Consider the following 22,689-nt stretch of genomic DNA (forward strand, 5'->3'; position numbering starts at 1 on the left):
GTAGTGAGTCCAGTTCTGGTCACCCTGTTATAGGAAGGGTATTATTAAATTGGAGAATGTGCAGAAAAGATTTACAAGGAATGTTACTGGGACTGGAGGATTTGAGTTATAAAGAAAGGCTGGATAAGCTGGGATTCTTTTTTCACCAGAGCATAGGAGGTTGAGGGGTGATCTTACAGAGGTCTATAAAATCATGAGGGGCATAGATAGGGAGAATAGCAAAGATCTTTCCCTCGGGTTGGGGAGTTCAAAACTAGAGGGCAAGTGGTCATACGTGAAATAAACTGCCAAAGGAAGTGGTAGATGCAGGTAAAGTTACAACATTGAAAAGACAGTTGAGTCAGTACATGAACAGGAAAGGTTTAGAGGGGCATGGGCCAAACACAGACAAATGGGACTAGTTTGGTTTGGGAAACCTGGTCAGTATGGACAAAGTTGGACCAAAGGGTCTGTTTCCTTGCTGTGTGATTCTATGACTCTATTGTTATTTGGCACACAAATTATGGCTAAACATTATCATCTGCAACCCCCTCAAAAAGTTAGACAAGAATACAAAACTCCCACCTTATAGAACAGGAGAATGAAGTTAATTGCAAAGGCGACAAACAATGCCAGCATCCTCATGTTGTAGAAATTGCGTGCAAAGTAATTCTGGAAAGGGAGGAAAAAATGGATTGTGGAAAATTTTCATATAAACAAAATGCTAAACAAAAGTATTTATAAAAACATTAAATATACCGTAAGACCTAATGTAATTAACTTAGAAAATCAACACTAAATCATTTCTTCAAATGCAATGAACCAAGGAAGATTTTAAAGAAAATAATGACAATAGAAGGGTGGATGCCCAACAACACAAGAAGGACCTGAAAGGTCCTACATTTGGTTTGTGGTATGTACTTGATTCTGTAGTCAGAGCCCAGCCATTCTTGCTGGAATTGTACATCTATGAACGCTGTGCAAAGACAGAATCAGACTTGACTGTCATGTTCCCTGGACAGATGTAATGGTATAGCCATTCAGGCTCTCAAACCTGTTCTGTTATTCAATGAGATTATGGCTAATTGTACCTCATTAGGATTTATTCATCTTTAATCCAAATTCCTTGGTACTCTGTTCACAAAAACCTGTTGACTTCAGTCTTGAAAGCTGCAATTCACCCAAGATTGTCTTGGTAAATTTAGGAGTAAGTAATAGTGCTTAGCGGAAGTGTGCCTGTTGTTTTCCAAAAATAAGTGTTCATCCGTAAGAAAGTTGAAAGTGTTAAAAAAGGAAAACAGGGATGTTCTCAGAATGAAAAGTGGAATGCCAACATAAGGATTTTCAGATTGAGTACAGGAGATGAACTACTGCTCATTGTAAATTCTGTTTTCCTTCAGTGTTGACCTTTGTCAGAAACAAAAAAAAGGCTGATGGGTAGAATTGAGAGATAACCATCAGCACTTCTCCTTTCTCTCAAAGTAAAAATTGATGCCCAATTCTCCCTGTTCAACCTCTCATGTTGGCTGTAATTTTTCAGGTGCTTTGTTAGAGGTAGTGGGCATGAGAAATCAGCTGAAAGGCCAGGTGGGCTAACTACCCATCACATTCATGCAACCACTTTGTGTATAACCAACAGGAGGGAAGGTGGTGGAGAGCTGTCCTGGCGTGAAATCGATTGAGGGCTTTAAGTGGCCATCAGGTGAGCTCTTTGCTGCATCAGGTGAGTGCCAGGTATACTTTGGGAGATTTTGTACGGGTGCAGGATTGAGTTGGCTTCTAATTGGACACCCTTAGCAAGGAATACCTTTTCAGAAACATCCCTCGTTGCCCACACCAGCCAAACTGGCCGAGCCCACTTTTCTGAGTTTCTGGGTCTCCTCTTTGTTTGTCAGTTCTTCCTGATTATAATTCCAGCAGTCCCCACCACTCCCAGTGGTGCTGCTCGGAGTATTGTTGGTCCTCTGATTAGCCAGCAGCTCTTAAGGGTCATGACCTTTCTTCTGAAAGGGAATTGTCGGCTGCAGGCAAGATAATATAGGGACTCCCAAAACTGGCCACAGTCAGGATGCCCTTGACTTTCTGGGTAAAAGATGGTACCACTGCTGCCCCATGAAATCCCAGCATTTCTATCAGAAGCTTTGAAACAAGCTGATGTTCATAACTTGAAGTTATTTCCTGACCTAAATGCCTTAAGTTTGACTCTGTTTTCTACAATTAGAAAACAATCTCTTCTCATGCGAATAATTTTCTCCCTAAAATATTTCATTCACCGATCACAAGTGCACAGCACAACAATTTTCTGACGTGCAGTAAATTGTGGCTTTCTGTCAGCATTGAAGATTAATTGCCACCCTTCCTATTATGTTGAGTTAATTTATTAGATTAGTAAAATAGCAAAATTCCTTTTTTTTTATTCACTTGTGAGACGTGGACATCGCCAGGTGGCCAGCACTTTTTTGTTGTTATTGTCCACCCCTCATTGCCCTTGAGAAGGTGGTGGTGAGCTGCCTTCTTGAACTGCTGCACTTCATATGCAATAGGTTGACCCACAATGCCGTTAGGGAGGGTTTCGACACAGCGACAATGAAGACATGGTTATATATTTCCAAGTCTGGATAGTGAGTGGTTTGGGAGGAAACTACCAGGTGGTAGTGTTCCCATGTATCTGCTGCCCTTGTTCTTCTGCATGGAAGTGGTCATGGGCTTGGAAGGTGCTGTCTAAGGATCTTTGACGAATTTCTGCAGCGCATCTTGTAGATAGTACACAATGCTGTTACTGAACATCAGTGGTGGAGAGAATGGATGGTTTTGGATGCAGTGCCAATCAAGCAGGCTGCTTTGTCCTGGATAGTGTCAAGATTCTTGAGTGTTGTTGGAGTTGCACCCATCCAAGCAAATGGGAAGTATTCCATCACATGCCTGGTGTATGCCTTACAGATAGTGGACAGGCTTTGGGGAGCCAGGAGGTGAGTTACTTGCTGCAGTATTCCTAGCCTCGGAACTGCTTTTGTAACCACTGTGTTTGTGTGACTAGTCTAGTTGAGTTTCTGGTCAAAGTTAACCCCAAGGATGTTCATAGTGGGGGATCTAGTGATGGTAACACCATTAAATATCAAGGGGTGGAGATCAGGTTGTATCTTATTGCAGATGGTCATTGCCTGGCATTTTTGTGGCGTGAATTTATTTGCCACTTGTCAGCCTGAGCTTGAATATCATCCAGATTTTGTTGCATTTGAACATGGACTGCTTCAGTATCTGTGGAGTAATGAATGGTGCTGAATGTTGTGCAATCATTAGCGCAAATCCACTTCTGACATTATCTTGGAGGAAAAGTCTTTGATGGAACAGCTGAAGATGGACGGACCTAGGACAGTATCCTGAGATATTCCTAGAGATGTGCTGGAGCTGAGATGAACAGACCCCTGACAACCACAACCATCTTCCTATCTACCAGTTATGACTCCAACCAGTGGAGTGTTTGCCCCGATACTCATTGATTCCAGTTTTGCTAGGGTTCCTTGATGCCACACTTGGTTGAATGCGGCCTTGATGTCAAGGGCTGTCACTCTCACCTCACCTCTGGAATTCAGCTCTTTTGTCCATGTTTGAACTAAGGCTGTATTAAGGTCAGGAGCTGAGTGGTCCTGGTGGAACCCAAACTGGGCATCACTGAGCAGGTTATTGCTGAGTAGGTGCTGCTTGATAGCACTGTTGATGACATCTATCATCACCTCAATAATTATCGAAAGTAGACTGATGGTGTGGTAATTGACTGGGTTGGATTTGTCCTGCTTTTTGTGTACAGGACATACCTGAGCATTTTTTCATATTGTTCAGCGTATGCCAGTGCTGTATCTGTACTGGAACAGCTTGGCCAGTTGTTGGAGCGGCGAGTTCTGGAGCACAAGTCTTCAGTACTATTGCTGGAATGTTGTCAGAGCCCATGGCCTTTGCAGTATCCAATGTCTCCAACCATTTCCTGATATTATGTGAAGTGAATCGAATTGGCTGAAGACTGGTATCTGTGATGCTGGGGACCACTGGAAGAGGCTGAGATGGATCATCTACTCAGCACTTCTCGCTGAATTTGCTGCAAAAGCTTCAGCCTTATCTTTTGCACTGATGTGCTGGGCTCTTCCATCATTGAGGATGGGGATATTTGTGGCCCCTCCTCCGCTATTGAGTTGTTTAATTGATGTGGCAGAACTGCAGAGCTTAGATCTGATCCGCTGGTTGTGGGATTGCTTAGCTCTGTCTATCACTTGCTGCTTTTGCCGTTTGGCATCCAAGTAGTCCTGTTTGGCGGTTTCACAAAGTTGACACCTCAGCTTCATGTATGCCTGCAGCTGCTCCTAGCATTCCATCCTGCACTCTCCATTGAACCAGCATTGATCCCCTGGCTTGCTGGTAATAGGTGGGTGGGGCTTATGCCAGGCCATGAGGTTACAGATTGTGCTGGAGTACAATTCTGCTGCTGTTAATGGCTCACAGCGCCTCATGGAGGTCCAGTCTTGAGTTGCTAGATCTGTTTGAAGTCTGCCCCATTTAGCAGTGATAGTGCCACATGATATGACGGAGTTTGTTCTCAACGTGAAAGTGGAACTTTGTCTCCACAAGGACCGGGCAGTGGTCATTCTTACCAATACCGTCATGGACAGATGCATCTGCAGCTGGCAGATTGGTAAGGGTGAGGTCAAGTATGTTTTTCCTTCTTGATGATTCCCTCGCAACTATGTCCTTTAGGACCTGACCAGCTCGATCAGTACTGTTGCTGCCTAGCCGTTCTTGGTGGTGGACATTGAAATCCCCCATCCAGAGTACATTTTGCAGCCTTGCCTTCCTCAGTGCTTCTTCCAAGTGTTGATGAACAAGGAGGAGTACTGATGCATCAGCTGAGGCAGGAAGAGTACATGGTTATCAGCAGGAGGTTTCCTTGCCCATGCTTAACCTGAAGCCATGTAACTTCATGGGGTCTGGAGGTCAATGATGAGGACTCCCAGGGCAACTCCCTCCCAATACTATACCACTGTGCCGGCACCTCTGCTGGGTGAGTCCTACCAATGGGATAGGAACATTATTCTATTAGGTATGATTCCGTGAGTATGACCATGTCAGGCTGCTGCTTGACTAGTCTGTGAGGCAGCTCTCCCAGTTTTGGTACTCGCCTCCAGATGTTAGTAAGGAGCACACTGCAGGGCCGACAGGGCTGTTTCTGTCATTGTCGCTACCGGTGTCTGGGTTGCTGCTGGGTGGTCTGTCCAGTTTCATTTCTTTGTTGAGATTTCATAGCAATTGATACAGCTGAGTGGCTTGCTAGACCATTTCAGAGGGCAGCTGACAGTTAACCACATTTTAATTAACTCCACAGAAGCTAGTATCCTGTCACCAAGTCACCCTTTACTTACACATGGAGAGCCCTTGACACTGACCTATCACCTTCAGAGCCAGTTCTCAGAGTAAACAGAATGTCTGACACTCCTGTTCTTATTTAACAGCCAGGGCTCCCAGATTAGACCAGATTAACAGCCCCAGTCAGGAAACTCATATTCTTTTAGGTCCACCTGGCCGACCTCATTACAATCACTACAATAATGCTGTGGGTCTGAAGTCAGATGTAGGCCAGATCAGGTGAAGATGGCAGATTTCCTTCCCTGAAGGACATTAGTTGGACAGATGGGGTTTTCTTTGACAATCAATAATGGTTTCATGATCTTTAGTATACTGTTAATTCCAGATCTTTTTTTGAATTCAAATCCCACCATCTGCCATGGCAGGATTCAAACCCGCGTCCATAGAACATTAGAGATAACAAGGTGTAGAGCTGGATGAACACAGCAGGCCAAGCAGCAGAGGAGAAGGAAAGCTGACGATAGTGTCTAGGCCCTAAACGTCAGCTTTCCTGCTCCTCTGATGCTGCTTGACGTGCTGTGTTCATCCAGCTCTACACCTTGTTATCTCAGATTCTCCAGCATCTGCAGTTCCTACTATCTCTCTCCATAGAATATTAGTTGAGTTTCTGGAATGAACAGTCTAGCGATAATACCACTAGGGCATCACCGCACTGAGTGGTTTATAGTATGTCATACCTAATGTGAAATATGAAGCGTGAACAGCATTAATATGCCGCTGGAAAGTAGTTTGAAATGATCAATTTCGGACAGTGAATTGGTGGAAGAATCCAAAGAGCCTAAAGTGATGTCCTCAACTTAGAAACATAGAAAATCGGAGAAGAGGAGTAGGCCATTTAGCCCTTTGAGCCTGCTCCATCATTCAATGTGATCATGGTTGCCCTGACCAGTTTCTCCCCATTTGACCCTTTAGTCTGAAAAAATTATATCTAACTCCTTCTTACAAACATTTGGTGTTTTGGCTTCAACTACTTTCTGCGGCACAGAATTCCACAGGCCCACCACCTTCTAGGTGAAGAAATTAGTCCTTATCTCAGTCTTAAATGTCCTACCCCGTATCCTTAAACCGTTACCCCTGGTTCTACACTCCCCGGTGATCAGGTATATCCCTATCTCATCCTGTCAGAATTTAATAGGTTTCTGTAAGATTCTCTCCCATTCTTCTGAAGTTCCTTTTCAAATATATTTTCACGAAATATCGCACTCACAAGTAGCTTCTGCTGATATGCTGTAATTTTCTTCCAGAAGGCAGATTCTTGCACTTCTGGTTCTTCAACTTTCTGTGCATGTTGCTGTCTTCTTCTTCGTCGACGGGACTTCTTTTCTGTATTTTTTTCCTCTTTTTCTCCATTCTCCCCTCTGTAATCCAGAAATCAAAATTGTCATTCAAATTGTCAAAATATTCCACAGTCCAAACTTCCATTGTGACATATGATACATGAGACATTTACAACTGCACACTTGTTGAATGGAGGAGTTTTTAAAATTCATTCATGGGATGTTGATGTTGCTGAACAGGCCAGTATTTAATGCCCAGAGGGCAGCTGAGAGTCGCTGTGTTTGAGAGTCACATGTAGGCCAGACGAGGTGAGGGTGATAGATTTCTTTCCCTAAACAGGATGAGTGAACCAGATGGGTTTCCCTCCAACAATTGCCAATGGCTTCATTATTCTTAATCCCAGATTTTTAGTGAATTCAAATTCCACCATCTGCTCAGGATATTACGATGGGTGCCTGGATCAATGGTCTACTGACAAAGCCACTAGGCCATTGCCTCCCCACTAGGCCATGGAGTTAAGGTCAAGTGTTGCCTTCATGTGAAGAAACATTAGTGAGTAAGGGATAATTGGACCTTGAGGTGAAGATGTAATTGAGTCACTGTTTCGAAATGATACATTCTATTTTACAATATTTTGTAGGTAAAATGTATATCAAAACATTGAACGATTTGGGGAACGGAAATGTAGAGCTGGTTTGAACATAACAGCTTATTGCCAGTGCAACTTGAGATGATGAAAAACCATGATATTAATCCACAGGGAGCCTCAGTTTAACAGTTCAACTTAAAGACAGCATCGTTGGCACCATAGCACATTCTCCCAGCACTGGAGTGTTAGTCTTCATTTTTGTGCTGAAGTCCCAGTTTGGTAACCTTGTAACTCAAAGTCAACAGTGCGATCAACAGGACTTCAACGGGCAATGTAGCTGCATCCAACCCCTCTTTGGAGAAAATGCTCCAACTTCATGTTCTTAAACTCACCGATTGTTCAAACAAATTGGATAGATCTTTGCTCCCACTATCTGGACAGTAATTTGGTGGCACCAAACCAAAAACTGGACAAGTTCCAATAGTGGGAGACTGATCAACCTGATTACCAAACCAATGGAGTTGAAGATTTGCGTCAATGTCCCATATGGCATAAAGATTATATATTTCATTTGCTGAAATCCCCTGTTTGAGCCCTCACTTCATCAAAGGAAATCAATAACAAAAGAATTCTGATTCATCAAATTACTCACTCGGCTTTCTCTGACTCAACTTTATGGTCTTCTTTTTCATTTGTCTCATCTTCCTTTGTTTTCTCCTCCTAGAATTACATTGGGAGTAAAATGATTCCAAAAACACAAGGTTTTGTTTTCCTTATTAAATCATATTTATGTGAATTTTAACCCCAGGAAAATTTATTGCATCACAATAACCAAAGGAGCGAAACATCAGTGAATGTAAACAACTGAACTGGATTGGATTAGGAGTCAGATCCTGATTGAGGAAAGGACATACGAAGAGGTATAAATGGGAGGATCAAGTTGGACGTCGCTGGGTCGATTAACTGGAACATAAGCAAGAATTTACAGCAGACACAGGCAGAACTGTGCAACTCTTGTTCATATTAATCTGCTCCAATGTCCATACAGCATTTCCTGTAATAGGGAGGCACATTAATTACATGCATTAGGCAGAAAAATATCCAATATCTTTGATGGTTTTAAACTTGTGAGGTAAAATCAGTGAGATGTTTTAAGTTTGGTTTCCACATAGACTCAAATAAAGTGGTATAAAATGACAAAATTAGAAATTATACTGGATTTATTCAGAAAAGTATTAATATGATGAATAGGAACAGTTAAAGAGGTCTCTGATTTAATGACATGGATGATCTGTAAAAATTCAAATAGGACAACGAGGAACCACATTGATACATATGGGCCAATTCAGCAGTCTCATCATTCCAGCCGAGTGCCACAGTCAAACCGAGTGCACAGTGGAGAAATGGAATGCTACGGCAAAATTTTTCAGATGGTGGGGAACACGCTGTCACACCTGATGGCTGCCCCATAGCTTTTTAAGCATTAATTGGCTAGGGATGAGCCTTCTTCCCCCAAATGTGTAGGACATTCCACCTCAGAGGCCTGTCAGCCATCAGACTGACCAACAGCTGTCTAGTCCCAGCAGCACCATCGGGAGTGGTAGCTGGTGCTGGGACTTAACCAAATCCCACAGAATGCAGATCCAAGTGCCCAGCGCGCAGTAAAGTCTGGAGGCTCTTACTGTGGCCTTTAATTGAGGCCCTTAAGCAGGCCATTAATTACCACTTAACAGCCGCTTCCTCAATTTTCATGCTGGCAGGTAAAGTTGAGGAGCTGAGAGTAAAAATGGGAAGTGATCCCGGTCAGGCTATTTCTTTAATTCATTCATGGGATGTTGTCCTCACTGGCTGGGGCAGCAACTATTGCTTGACTCAGGTCTCTCTTGAGTCTGCAGCAGGGAAATGCTTTCTTCAACAACCGCATTCCATGTGGTGTAGGCACACCATGGTGCAGTTAGGGATTTTTGGGATTTTGACCCTGTGACAGTGAAGGGATGGTGGTATACTTCCATGTCAGGGTGATGTGTGCTGTGGAGAGGAATTTGCCAGTTAGATGCCAGTGTGTGTGTTGCCATTCTCATTGTAGTGGTAGAGATTGCGGATTTGGAAAGTGTTGTCTAAGGTGACTTGGTAAGCTATTACAGTGCATCTTATAGATGGTACATATTGCTGCTATGCACGTTCATGATAGAGGGAACAAATATCAAGTGACAGATGGGGTGCCGAACAAGCAAGCTGCTTTGTCCAGGATGCTAATGAGCTTCTTGAGTGTTGTTGGAGCTGCACTTATCCAGCAAGTGCTGAGTATTCCATTACACTCTTGACTTATGCCTGGTAGATGATGGACAGGATTTGCAGAGTTAGAAGGCATATTATTCATTGCAGGATTCCTAGCTGTTAACCTGCTCTTGCAGCCACAGAATTTATACGGCTAGTCCACTTCTTTTTCTGGTTAATAGTAATCCCCTGGCAATCAGTGATGGTACTGCCATTGAATATCCAGGGACAATAATTGGATTTTCCCTTGTTGGAGATGGTCTTTCCTTGGCACTTGTGCAACACAAATGTTACTTGCCCCATGTCAGCACAAGCCTGGATATTGTCCAGTTCTTCTTGTGCTTGAACATGGACTGCTTTAATATCGAGGAGTCATCAACACTGTTGAACATTGTGTACTTATCACACAATTCAGACTTAATGATGGAGTAACAGTTATTGACGATGCAGTTCTTGGTGTTTAGGCCAAGGACACCACCCTGTGGAACATTTGTAATGATGTCCTTGGTCTGAGATGACTCCAACAGCCACAACGAGTTTCCTTTACACTAGGTATGAGTCCACCCAGTGGAGAGTTTCTCCCTGATTCCCATTCTCCAGTTTTGCTACTAGTCAAATGCTGCCTTGATATTAATGTTGATCATTCTCACATTCCCACTTTATCTTCATTTATTCACAGGATGTGGGCATCACTGGGTAGGCCAGGATTTATTGCACATCCATAATTGCTCAGAGTCGAGTTAAGAGTCAGCCATATTGTTGTGGATCTGGAGCCACATATAGTCCAGACCACATAAAGACAGCAATTTCCTTCCCTAAAGAGCATTAGTGAACCAGCGACAATCAACAATGGTTTCATGGTCATCATTAGAATTTTAATACCAGATTTTTATTGAATTGAAATTCCACTACCAACCATGGTGGGTTTTAAAGGCATGTCCCCAGAACATCACCCGGATCTCTGGATTTACAGTCTGGGAATAATCATCTCCCCTCTTGAGTCCAGCTCTATTGTCTCCGTCTGGATCAAGGCTGTAAAGATGTCAGGAACTGAGTGGGTCTGGTAGACCCAAACTAAGCATCCAAGGCAGCAAATTATTGTTGAGCAAGTGCTGCTTGAATTGAAGCACAATTGAATACCGCTTCTGTCACTTTGTTGATCTAGAATAGACTGATGGGACGGTAATTGGCTGGGTTGGATCTGCCCTGTTTTTTGTGTACTAGACATACCTGGGCAAAATTCCATCTTGCCAGATAGATGCCAGTGTTGTAACTGTACTGGGACAGCTTGGCTAAGCGTGTTGCTAGTTACGTAGCACAGTATTATTGCTGGAATGTTATTAAGGCCAACATCAGTACCCCGTGCCTTCAGTTGTTTCTTGGTATAATGTGGAGTGAATCAAATTAGCTGAATACTGGTATCTGTGATTCTTTTTTTTAATTCATTCACAGGATGAGGGCATTGCTGGCCAGGCAGCATTTATTGCCCAAAGGGCAGGTAAGAGTCAACCACATTGCTGTGGATCTGGAACCACATACAGGCCACATTAGGTAAGGATGGCAGTTATCTTCCGTAAAGGGCATTAGTGAACCAGATGGGTTTCTCCGATGATCGACAATGGATTCATGGTCATCATTAGACTCTTAATTCCAGATATTTATTGAATTCAAATTCCACCATGGCTGGATTCGAACCCAGGTTCCCAGGATATTATCTGGGTCTCTGGATTAACAGTCCAGCAATAATACCACTAGGCCATCGCCTCCCCTAAATTCTGGGGTCCTCAGGAGGAGATCAAAATTATTGATCCATTCAGCACGTCTCCCCAAAGGTTGCTGCAATTGCTTCAACCTTCTCTTTTGCATTGATGTGCTGAGCTCCCCATCATTGAGGATGGAGATATTCGTGCAGTGGCCATCTCCAGTGAGTTGTTTAATCATCCACCACCATTCATGACTGGATGTGGCAGGACTGCAGAGCTTGGATCTGATCCGTTGGTTGTGGGATCACTTGGTTCTGCCTATCACTTTCTGTTCATGATGTTTGGCTCACAAGTAGTTCTGTTTTGCAGGTTCAACAGGTTGACACCTCATTTTTAGGTCTGCCTATTGCTCCTCCATGGCATGCCTTCCTGCATACGTCATTGAGCCAGGATTGGGAAGGTGATGGGGTGCCTGCATCAACAACCTTCTTTCAACACTCAACTCTCTCTCTCTCCCACCCACCCCCCCAACAAGGTTCTCCCCCCTCGGGGTGCTCAATGTCTCCCAGCCACCTCTGCCCATCAGCCCTTCTATCAGCCTTACTCCCTTCCCTGCTGTCTTGGTCCTGATCTCCAGGCTTGCATTCTGGAACTGTCTATTGTCCGAGTTCTGGTTTTCCAGGTTTCTGCTGTGTAGCACGAGAGTTCACAAAACTGCAGCTACAACATTAACTAGCTTTCCAAATTTTGAGCATATGAGAAAAGGTGATAAGAATCACTGAGGTCACAATGCACCATTGAGCTAGAATTAATTATTTATGTGGTGTCATATCTTGTCATCATATGGTTTGGGAAAGGAAGCAGTTTTCATTCTGGAAAGAATGGTAAATAAACCCTCAGACGAAGGTGGGCAAGGAGACACGGGTCTTCCTGGCACAACAAGAAGCTGCCTGTTATCTTCATCCTCAAAGGGTTCAGATGGCTGATTGGCACAACTCAGATTGCCAGCCCCAAAAATAAGGATGCAAACATTGGTAGGTAGCAAGTGAAAGGGGAGAGAGAGAGGGGATCCAGAAGAACGAGCCATCAGCCTCTTGGGTGAAGACCAGGGCCTGCAAAATATCAGGGATAAACACAACACCTCTCCAAAATATTGGGGTCCAATTCAGAAGATTGAGGGGGGATCTTATAGAAACATATAAAATTATGAAGGGAATAGATAAGATAGAAGTAGAGAGGATGTTTCCACTGGCAGGTGAAGCTAGGACAAGAGGGCATAGCCTCAAGATTAGAGGGAGCAGATTTAGGACTGAACTGAGAAGGAATTTCTTCACCCAGAGGATTGTTAACCTATGGAATTCCTTGCCCAGTGAAGTAGTTGACGCTACTTCAGTAAACGTTTTTAAAGATAAGGTAGATTTTTTTTGAACAATAAAGGAATTAAGGGAGACGGTGAGAACACGGCTAAGTGGATCCGAGTCCACGAAAAGATCAGCCATGATCTTATTGAATGGCGGAGCAGGCTTGAAGGGCCGTACGGCCTACTCCTGCTCCTAGTTCTTATGTTCTTATGTTCACTGCCTCTGCTTCTCCATTCTACAGAACAGCTTCAGGATCGGTAAAGCATTCTCGTCTGTGATGGTTAGTATATCTTCTTTCTTTGTCTAATTTCATAATGCATCAGACATAAACTGCTGCTTCTTAACAAACTCAATAAAACATCTGCAAATCGCTTATGACAAGTCAACTTCCCCTTATTAGGTAAGTGTAACCATGTACATCCCCCCCACCCCAATCTAACACATCACAAGAGGATGGCTAGCATTTTGTGTTACCTGTTGGCTGCTTCGAAGTTCTGGAAGTGGAACAGTGAGGTAAGGTGGACTAATTAGATCCCTCACACCAGCGTTGGGATTGTGTGGTATTAGTTTGTATTGGCCTCCCTCACGTCGTAAGTCTAAACCAAAGATATCAGACAGGAAGTCACTCTCCTCGGTGATAGCCGTTAGGTCAGTCAAGTCTTCTGAAGGCAGGGTTGATTGTGTAACTTTCCCCTCTCCTTCTCCAAGTTCACCTCGTACCTCATCATGTGTTGGATCTGGCATGTTGGCTAAAAGTTCTGTAACTTTGATCTTCTTGGCTCCCTCAACAAGGCTGCCCCCCAAGAAAGTGCTATACATGATGCGGAAGAATCCACGGAAAACACTAAATACAAAATGGGAGAACCCAATCAATAAACTCCAATAGAAAGCAAACAAGGTCATAACCATGTCCTTCATTGTCATTTTTTTAATTTTCTTCATCTGTTTTTTGAGGCTTTTAGTTGTGAGCAACTTCATGAGAATCATCACATTATACCTGAGAGCCATTAAGGCAGATCTAATTGTTGTCATGGAGAAAAAGTTCATTTTGGGATCTTCTTCCTCCATTTTATCCTTTTGTGTCTCCTCTTTACTCACAGACCTCTCAGTGGAATCTGACTCCGAGATCTGTGCAGCTAACTGCATTTCAAAGATAGTGTCTTCACAGAAATTCACAAACAGTTCCATCTTTTCTTTCTCTCCTCCTTCATTCACAACGTCGAAGATGAATTGTCTCTTAGATTCCTTTACTTGTGGCTTCTCCCACTGTGTCCTGCTGGATTCACTGATCTCAAAGTAGACTCTCTCAATCCGTTTGGCACTTCCCATAATCTCTATACGGCCAAGAAAAGGCTGAAAATAGTTGAGAACACTCTCTGCCAACTCCAGGAAGGTCTGCAGGCGAGTATCATGGGGCATGTGCTCCGACAAGTTGGTCAGTAGCACTGCAACATTGAAACCAATGTCTTTTGCAGGTTCATGAAATCTTTCAACAAACTCTTCATAATCTAGCATCTCGTTCTCGTCAGTCTCTGCACAGGAGAGTAGGAATTCAGTTTCTGACTGTGTGTAGTGTTTATGACTCTCCATGGCCTTCTGGAAGTCCCTTTTGGTGATTAGACCTTTGCTATCAGGATCATATTCTTTGAATGCATCAGATGATGTGAGGTTCTTTAGCTTAAGGAACATGTCAAAGAATTTGAGGATCATTTCTACATTGTTTGAAGACTCTACCAACATGTCCACCATCTGCTTGCCAATAGTTCCATTGACGACATTACCTGAAGTAAATAGTTCATGTAAAATTACATTTGGGCCATTATCAATCCTTTATTATCAATGTTCCTTCACTTTTACTTTAAATGTCTGCTTTGCTTATTAGTGCATGATTTTATACAATAGAATCACAGAATCCCTACAGTGCAGAAAGAGGTCATTTGGCCCATCGTGTCTGCGCCAACCCTCCAAAGAGCCTTCCACCCAGACCCAGACCCCCTACTTTATCCCCGAACTCAGCATTTACAATGGCTAATTCACCTAGCCTGCACATGCCCGCACAACATGGGGCAATGTAGCATGGCTAATCCACCGAACCTGCACATCTTTGGACTGTGGGAGAAAACCGGAGCACCCAGAGGAAACTCACACAGACACAGGGGGCACATGCAAACTCCACACAGACAGTCACTCAAGGCTTGAATCAAGCCTGGGTCCCTGGCTCTGTGAGGCAGCAGTGCTAACCACTGAGCCACCATGCCATCCTTAAAACCCTGAGCGCGACCCCTATTTTGCACAAGAGTGTTAGTGACTTTGTATTCAAGTTCTTGATTGGGACTTGAACCTAGAAGCTTTTGAATCTGAGGCAGGACTGCTGCCAACTGAACCATGAGTGATCATTTAATTGGTTTGATCAAATCAGACTTGTTCTGATATCATGTATCAGTGCCTCGTATTTTCAAACCAAGGATTTTAACCCTCCCAATGCAATGTAAGAATGGGATATTTGAGAGGTTAAAACAGAGACATCTTCCTCGCTCCAGAACAGGGTTGTCCTTGTGTTTCAAGGTGGGGCTATATCTGCACTCTGTATGTGACAAACGACAACACCTTCCGGTCGCCAACCATTTTAACTCCCCCTCCCGCTCCCTGGTGAGATGCCCACGCTGGGCCTCCTCCAGTATCACAATGACATCACACACAAACTGGAGGAGCAACACCTCATATTCTGCCTTGGGAGCCTACAGCCTGATGGTCTAAACATGGAATTCACCAGTTTAAAATCTCCCCACTCCTGGCCTCATCCCATGTCCAACCCAGTCTCCTTAACCTCACACAACCTGCCCATCTTCTCTCCCACCTATCCGTACCACTGATCAATTCCCACAAATCCCTACCTACACTCACCTATCACCATACCACCTACGTTCCCCAGCCCCAACCCTCTCTATTTATTTCCCAGCTCTCTTGCCCCTCACCAAGAAGGGTCCCGATCCAAAATGTCAACTTTCCTGAGCCTCTGATGCTATCTGGCCTGCTGTGTTTCTCCAGCTTCACAATGTATTGCCACAGGTAAACAGGGTGGTTAGGAAGACATTTGGCACCTTGCCTTCATTGCTCAGACCATTAAGTATAGTATTAAATTAGAGAGGGTGCAGAAAAGATTTGCAAGGTTGTTACCGGGACTGGAAGGTTTCAATTATGAGGAGAGGCTGGGACATTTTTCACTGGAGCATAGGAGCTTGAGAGGTTTATAAAATCATGAAGGGCACAGATAAGGTGAATAGCAAAAGTCTTTTCCCTAGAGTTGGGGAATTCAAACTAAATGGCACAGGTCTAAGGTGAGAGGAGAAAGATTTAAAAAGGGCCTGAGGGGCAACTTTTTCACAAAAAGGGTGGTTCGTTATGTGGAATAAACTGCCAGAGGAAGTGGTAGATGCAGGTTCAGTTACAACATTTAAAAGGCATTTAGACATGGATAGGAAAGATTTAGAGGTATATGGGCCAAATTCAAGCAAATGGGACTAGTTTAATTTGGGAAACTTAGTCGGCATGGACAAATTGGTCCGAAGGGTTTGGTTCCGAACTGTACGAATCTATGACTTAATGACTCTATAACAGACAGAAATAAGAGCGCAAAATTAGTTAAGATTTTATTTATTTATTAAAATTATTTGTGTGTAATTTTAGTTCACAGACTCACCTTCCAGCATTGAAAGCAGCATAACGACCATATCCTTCTGAAGGTCCATCAACTCCTTCAGCAGCTCAATTTGGCTAGAATCCTAGAAATTGTAACATGCAGATACTGTGATAAATAATCTTAAGTTTTTAACTTTGTTTTATATTGTTGAATTTCTAGAATTGCAGTTGAATACTAAGGATCAATGCTGTGAAGAAACCATCGTAAAAAAGCAGTTTTTCTATGTATTGTCTACTCTGAATCAGCAGAGTACCATTCAGTCAACTTATAATATTTCTTATTCTTATAATATTTCTTTTCCTAAACTTAATTGTACTGCATTTCTTCCTGCTAAATTGTATGTTAGTTCTCCAGATTTTTTTTGTCCTTTAGGTGCCCGGAGATAGGCACAGGAATGGAGGCCGGAATAAATACCAAAGCCTTTCTTTATTCGGATACCTGCTTACTAACCTGGGACAGTTTCATTTGCATATGGGCAAACACGTGAAGAAAGCCAACCACTGCATCCCATAGTCTGCTATGTGCCAGACTTTGTTGATTCCCAGTGCAGGGGCCCTACAGAAATAAACAGACTTTAGCACAAAACTAGAATACTTACATTGTACTAGCTAACTAATAAGTCTTTTCAACCAGAATCCACATTTTGTGCAAGGATTTTGAATCATAAATGGCAACATTTTTTTCAGCTAATTTGCACTCTCACCTCTGAGTCAGATGGAGGTGATTTCAACTTCCACTTCAGGATATCTGTTCGTAATCAAGATTGATTCTCCAGTGGTAACAGAGGCAAGATAACTCACTTCCTACTCACTTCAAGCTATGTTAGAAATTTTTCTAGACTTTCTTATGTAAAGGTGATATTGATTTTTACTATTATAATCCTTTGTTGCGTAAGCAAAGAAGCTTTGGAGACAAAGGGGATGATTTAAACTTGAGATGCACAATGAACAAAGTGTAGGAGGAGGACAGAGTCCTTTGGCTGCCTGGTTGTTGTTTCTGGAGAGAGGCACAAGCCATTTTGAGGCTTTGGTCTTGTTTACTTACAGCTAGGAAGCTACTCCTTCAAAGAGCCAGGACAGATCTAATGTACCAAATGGCTTCCTTCTGTGTTATACGAGTAAGGGTTAAATTGAAATGAAACCCTATCCCTAAAAAGCCACTGATGCTAAGTTGACTGATAGCCAGAGACTTTTTCCTAGGGTGGAAGTAGCTTTTACGAGGGGACACAGTTTTAAAGTGAAAGGAGGTAGATATCGGGGAGACGTCAGAGGTAGGTTCTTTACTCAGAGAGTGATAGGGGCATGGAATGCATTCCCAGAGAGGGTAGTGGAGTCGGCCTCATTAGGAGCATTTAAGCAACTATTAGATAGGCATATGGATGATAGTATAAGGTAGCGGTGGAGGTTAGATAGATCTTAGGTTTAGGGTAAAAGTTCGGCACAACATTGTGGGCCGAAGGGCCTGTACTGTGCTGTACTGTTCTATGTTCTATGTAACATAAAACATTGAGATTGATAGATTACTCAACACTGTTTTAACATAAATGGACCTAATTTAAATAACTAGATTAGCCATGACCTATTAAATTAGGAGTAGATGTTTCAGGGGCTCAATGGCTCTTGCCAAACATAACAACAAACAAACCTGAAAAGGTTCAGAAAAGATTTACAAGGATGTTGCCAGGGTTGGAGGTTTGATCTTTAGGGAGAGGCTAATAAGCGTGGGGCTATTTTAATTGGAGAGCTGAGGCTGAGGGGTGACCATATAGAGGTTTATAAAATCATGGGGGACATAAATAGGGTGAATAGTCAATTCTTTTCTCCAGGGTAGGGGAGTCCAAAACTAGAGGGCATATGTTTAAGATGAGAGGGGAAAGACTTAAAAGGGACATATGGTGCAACTTTTTCACACAGAGGGTGGTGTGTGTATGGAATGAATTGCCAGAGGAAGTGGTGGAGGCTGGTACAATTACAACATTTAAAAGGCATCTGGATGGAGATATGAACAGGAAGGGTTTAGAGGCAAATGGGCCAAATGCAAGCAAATGGGACTAGATCAATTTGGAATATCAGGTTGGCATGGACGAGTTGGACCAAAGGGTCTGTTTCTGTGCTGTACATCTCTATGATTCTGTAAATTATTGGGGCTAACATGTTACTAGAAAATGATTTGGCAAACCATTCTGCTATATGGGTCAATAAAGGGAGCTACATTGAAATGTACTATAACATACATTCATGCATTATAATTTCCCAGGTTTTGCTACCAGCAACAAATGAACACACCACCATTCGCTGAACTGGCTGAAATATTTTATGGGTTTTTAAGTTATAAATTACTGTTAATCAGGAGTATGATTAGGACCTATGTAAACAAGGGAAGCAACTTTATCTCACCTCAATTAATCAGAGTGAAAGATCCCTACTGAGGTATGGGAGTGTTCTGAACTAGGATAGAATATTTAATTCAATGTAAAATTGTTAACAGAAAGATGTAAAGAAAAAGAAGATATGAAATTAAAGACAGCTTTAAGATATAGACAAAAGAAACAAACAAATATTTCAGACCAAATTTTCAAGTTTTTAATTTTCAAATAATCTCCAAAGATAATTAAAGTCCTGAGGAATGAGAGTCCCTGATTGTAGAATTCAAATCTCAGTACCTGCAAGATTGTTAGGCAGTAATTAAGACTTAAGACTGATCATGCCATTACACATACAATTGAATCCCATGGTTTTTATTCATGGTGAGTATTTATTAATTATAAATACCACAATTTCAAGTGCTCTATACATTTGAATGCGTAATCTCCTGGGCCAGGGTGAATTGGACAACTTAACTGTACACATCCAAAAACTGACAAATCATATCTGAGCTAATTCTTAAAAAAAAACCTCACAATTACATTTTAATACAAACTCTGGGCTATTATGGTGATAATGAGATAAAGCTAATAAATCTGATCTTTTCACCAAACAGGCTTAACTTGAGAGTAACGATGGCTCTTATTTTTGATTTTACCTGAATGTACTCAGTAAGTGTGTTGAACACTTGCTTTGCCACATTGATTGCCTTCGAGAAATTGCGCTGTCCCTGTTCATCAATGATGTCCTTCCCAGAATAAAACCAGTAGAAGTCACTGATTGATTCCTGGAAGCAAAACAAAAGACAGTGGTCATAATTATGGACATCCAGTGGATAGTATCTTAGCAGATACAAATGGTTTTCCAATATCTAAAGAGTTTAATGTGCACTGAAAATGCGAGATTGTGTTTTAAATCAGCGTTCACAGTTCTTTCCAGTATTTTAGCATTCTCATAGGAATGTGCAATTTTGTTCAATATACCATTTTGTACGAATGCTGCGTGATAGTTATTGTACAACTGAGAAGTTAATCAGAATAAACTGAAAACAATACTGCTCAATTACTTCATAAATTTCTGACAATCCACTTAACATGTTTGTTCCTTCAAGGACTGGATAATCCCCTCATATTTTCTGCTAATCAACTGAGGAAAAAAATGTGTCTAGCCTACACAGATGGAACAGTATTACTTTGATGCAATAGCACTCTGCTTTTTACTGAGTTGCTTCAAAACAACATGCAATGAAATGCAGTGAAATGTTAAAAAAAGGTCGTAAAAGTGCAGGTAATATACAAAGATCCAATAACATCTAAAGGAAGACCATATACGACAATAGTTTGCATAAAGATCATCAATTCAGACAGGAGATCACTGTTCACATTTAATAATCTTTTACTTGTTGTATGTACGAGTCCAGCATTCTCCACATTTATCCTTATTGCATAAATCTGCTATATCAGGAATACCTCATCGACTCAACTGCATCTTCCTCAGGGCTCTGGAACACCAAACCCCAACTTTTGTTCCTTGCAACTTGAATATCTGACTTCACATGACAACTTTCAGTCTTTTTACACTGGAGTCAGGTTTGCAGTGCAGTTGCAAGGCATGCTAGAGTGCAAGAGGAGTGTGGGTGCAGTAGCGGGCAGGTTAGAATGCTCACTTTCGTTCTCCAACATAGTATCCCAGTTTCCAACAGGATTTAAGTGGTCCTTAAACCCATGCCAGCCGATTACCTTGTGAAAACAAACCAGAAACCACATCAAAGGAACAATATGTTATTGCAACTTCTTGAAATTGTCATTCATTCTCAGATGAATTGTGCTAAAACTCATTAGTGCCTGAAACTCAGCCAAGTATTCATATTGGTCGCTGCTGTCCAAACAGCAGGCTACTCTCTAGGAAGGAAACAGCAGTAGGGGTTCACTTTAATTTCCCACCAAAGTGCTTGACATTTAAAGTAAGGGATCATCTGGTTAGTTTTGTTTTGTCAAAACAATGTTTTTAATCCATTGGACTCAATAAAATTACATTAGAAATGATGACTGCACAAGCTGCCAAGACACTTTGTAACATTTTTCACTGCATTTTATAATGACTATACATTCTAACACACATGAACAAACACAAAAGACTGGTCAATGCAAGTGACAATTTATCTTTAAAGGACATATCTCTATGATGAATCACTTCATTAAAGCACATCTACATTATAATGCAGCACCTCTCAATGACATGTTAAAATGTGAACATACTTTATACTTATCTTCCAGAATGTTTTAGATTGCTCAGCAGTCTTTCCATTTGCTTCATGAACTCTCAAACCTGTTTTGCTTTCAGTGGACTTTCAAACCCCACACCACCAGAGTAAAATGTTGTCTGAGAGGAATTCTGATTTTCGTCTCCTACTTAAAGTGAGGATCCCGACCTCAGCAGAGATATTGGTGACCCGCAGAAAAACCAGAGGAAAATGGCATGTGGTCAGAATGCAGAGGAAAATCGTATTTCCTCTAAAAAAAAGCTTAAGATTGGCCAGTTGCACATTGAAACATTTCTTTACTGTTGTAACTTATTACTTAACACTGTGGATTAGTTTAAAAAATCACAAAGTAGGCAAGTATTCTCAACTAGGATAACAAGGTGTAGAGCTGGATGAACACAGCAGGCCAACCAGCATCAGAGGAGCAGGAAAGCTGACGTTTCGGGCCGAGACCCTTCTTCAGAAATGGGGGAGGGGAAGGGGTTCTGAAATAAATAGGGAGAGAGGGGGAGGCGGCTAGAAGACGGATAAAGGAGAAGATAGGTGGAGAGGAGACAGGCAGGTTAAAGAGGCGGGGATGGAGCCAGTAAAGGTGAGAGTAGGTGGGGAGATAGGGAGGGGATAGGTCAGTCCAGGGAGGACAGACAAGTCAAGGGGGTGGGATGAGGCTAGTAGGTAGGAGATGGGGGTGGGGCTTGAGGTGGGAGGAGTGGATAGGTGGGAGGAAGGACAGGTTAGGGAGGTGGGGACAAGCTGGGCTGGTTTTGGGATGCGGTTGGGGGAAGGGAGATTTTGAAGCTTGTGAAGTCCACATTGATACCATTGGGCTGCAGGCTTCCCAAGCGAAATATGAGGCGCTGTTCGTGCAACCTTCGGGTGGCATCGTTGTGGCACTGCAGAAGGCCCAGGATGGACATGTCGTCTGAGGAATGGGAGGGGAGTTGAAATGGTTCGCGACTGGGAGGTGCAGTTGTTTAGTGCGAACCAAGCGTAGGTGTTCGGCAAAGCGGTCCCCAAGCCTCCGCTTGGTTTCCCCGATGTAGAGGAGGCCACAATGGGAACAGCGGATACACTATACCACATTCGCAGATGTGCAGGTGAACATCTGCTTGCTGTGGAAAGTCTTCTTGGAGCCTGGGATGGGGGTGAGGGGGGAGGTGTAGGGGCAGGTGTAGCACTTCCTGCGGTTGCAGGGAAAAGTGCCAGGTGTGGTGGGGCTGGAGGGGAGTGTGGAGCGGACAAGGGACTCACGGAGAAAGTGGTCCCTCCGGAAAGCAGATAAGGGTGGGGAGGGAAAAATGTCTTTGGTGGTGGGGTCGGATTGCAGATGGCGGAAGTGTCGGAGGATGATGCGTTGGATCTGGAGGTTGGTGGGGTGGTACGTGAGGACGAGGGGTATTTTGTTTTGGTTGTTATTGCGGGGAGGGGGTGTGAGGGATGAGTTGCGGGAAATGCGGGAGACACGGTCGAGGGTGTTCTCGACCACTGAGGGGGGAAGTTGCGGTCCTTAAAAAACGAGGACATCTGAGATGTTCGGGAGTCGAATGCCTCATCCTGGGAGCAGATGCAGCGGAGGCGAAGGAATTGGGAATAGGGGATGGCATTTTTGCAGGAAGGTGGGTGGGAGGAGGTGTATTCTAGATAGCTGTGGGAGTCGGTGGGCTCGAAATGGATATCGGTTTCCAGGTGGTTGCCAGAGATGGAAACAGAGAGGTCAAGAAAGGAGAGAGAGGTATCAGAGATGGTCCAGGTGAACTTAAGGTT

At 42.9% G+C, this 22,689-nt stretch overlaps 1 protein-coding gene across 1 annotated transcript in view; it reads right to left on the reverse strand.

Annotated features, from left to right (window-relative positions):
• ryr2a (ryanodine receptor 2a (cardiac)) overlaps window positions 1-22,689 on the reverse strand; it is a 450,194-nt gene that overhangs the window by 42,116 nt on the left and 385,389 nt on the right. The window contains exons 84-90 of the mRNA XM_048601350.1: window positions 19,321-19,449; window positions 16,750-16,854; window positions 16,300-16,381; window positions 13,074-14,380; window positions 7,911-7,975; window positions 6,599-6,749; window positions 565-651 (exon numbers count right to left, since the gene is read on the reverse strand). Of these exons, the coding sequence (XP_048457307.1) occupies window positions 565-651; window positions 6,599-6,749; window positions 7,911-7,975; window positions 13,074-14,380; window positions 16,300-16,381; window positions 16,750-16,854; window positions 19,321-19,449 (1,926 nt within the window). The remainder of the gene's footprint in view (window positions 1-564; window positions 652-6,598; window positions 6,750-7,910; window positions 7,976-13,073; window positions 14,381-16,299; window positions 16,382-16,749; window positions 16,855-19,320; window positions 19,450-22,689) is intronic.

Source organism: Rhincodon typus, chromosome 9, assembly GCF_021869965.1.
Source record: "Rhincodon typus isolate 14 chromosome 9, sRhiTyp1.1, whole genome shotgun sequence".
In the NCBI taxonomy this organism is placed as follows: domain Eukaryota; kingdom Metazoa; phylum Chordata; class Chondrichthyes; order Orectolobiformes; family Rhincodontidae; genus Rhincodon; species Rhincodon typus.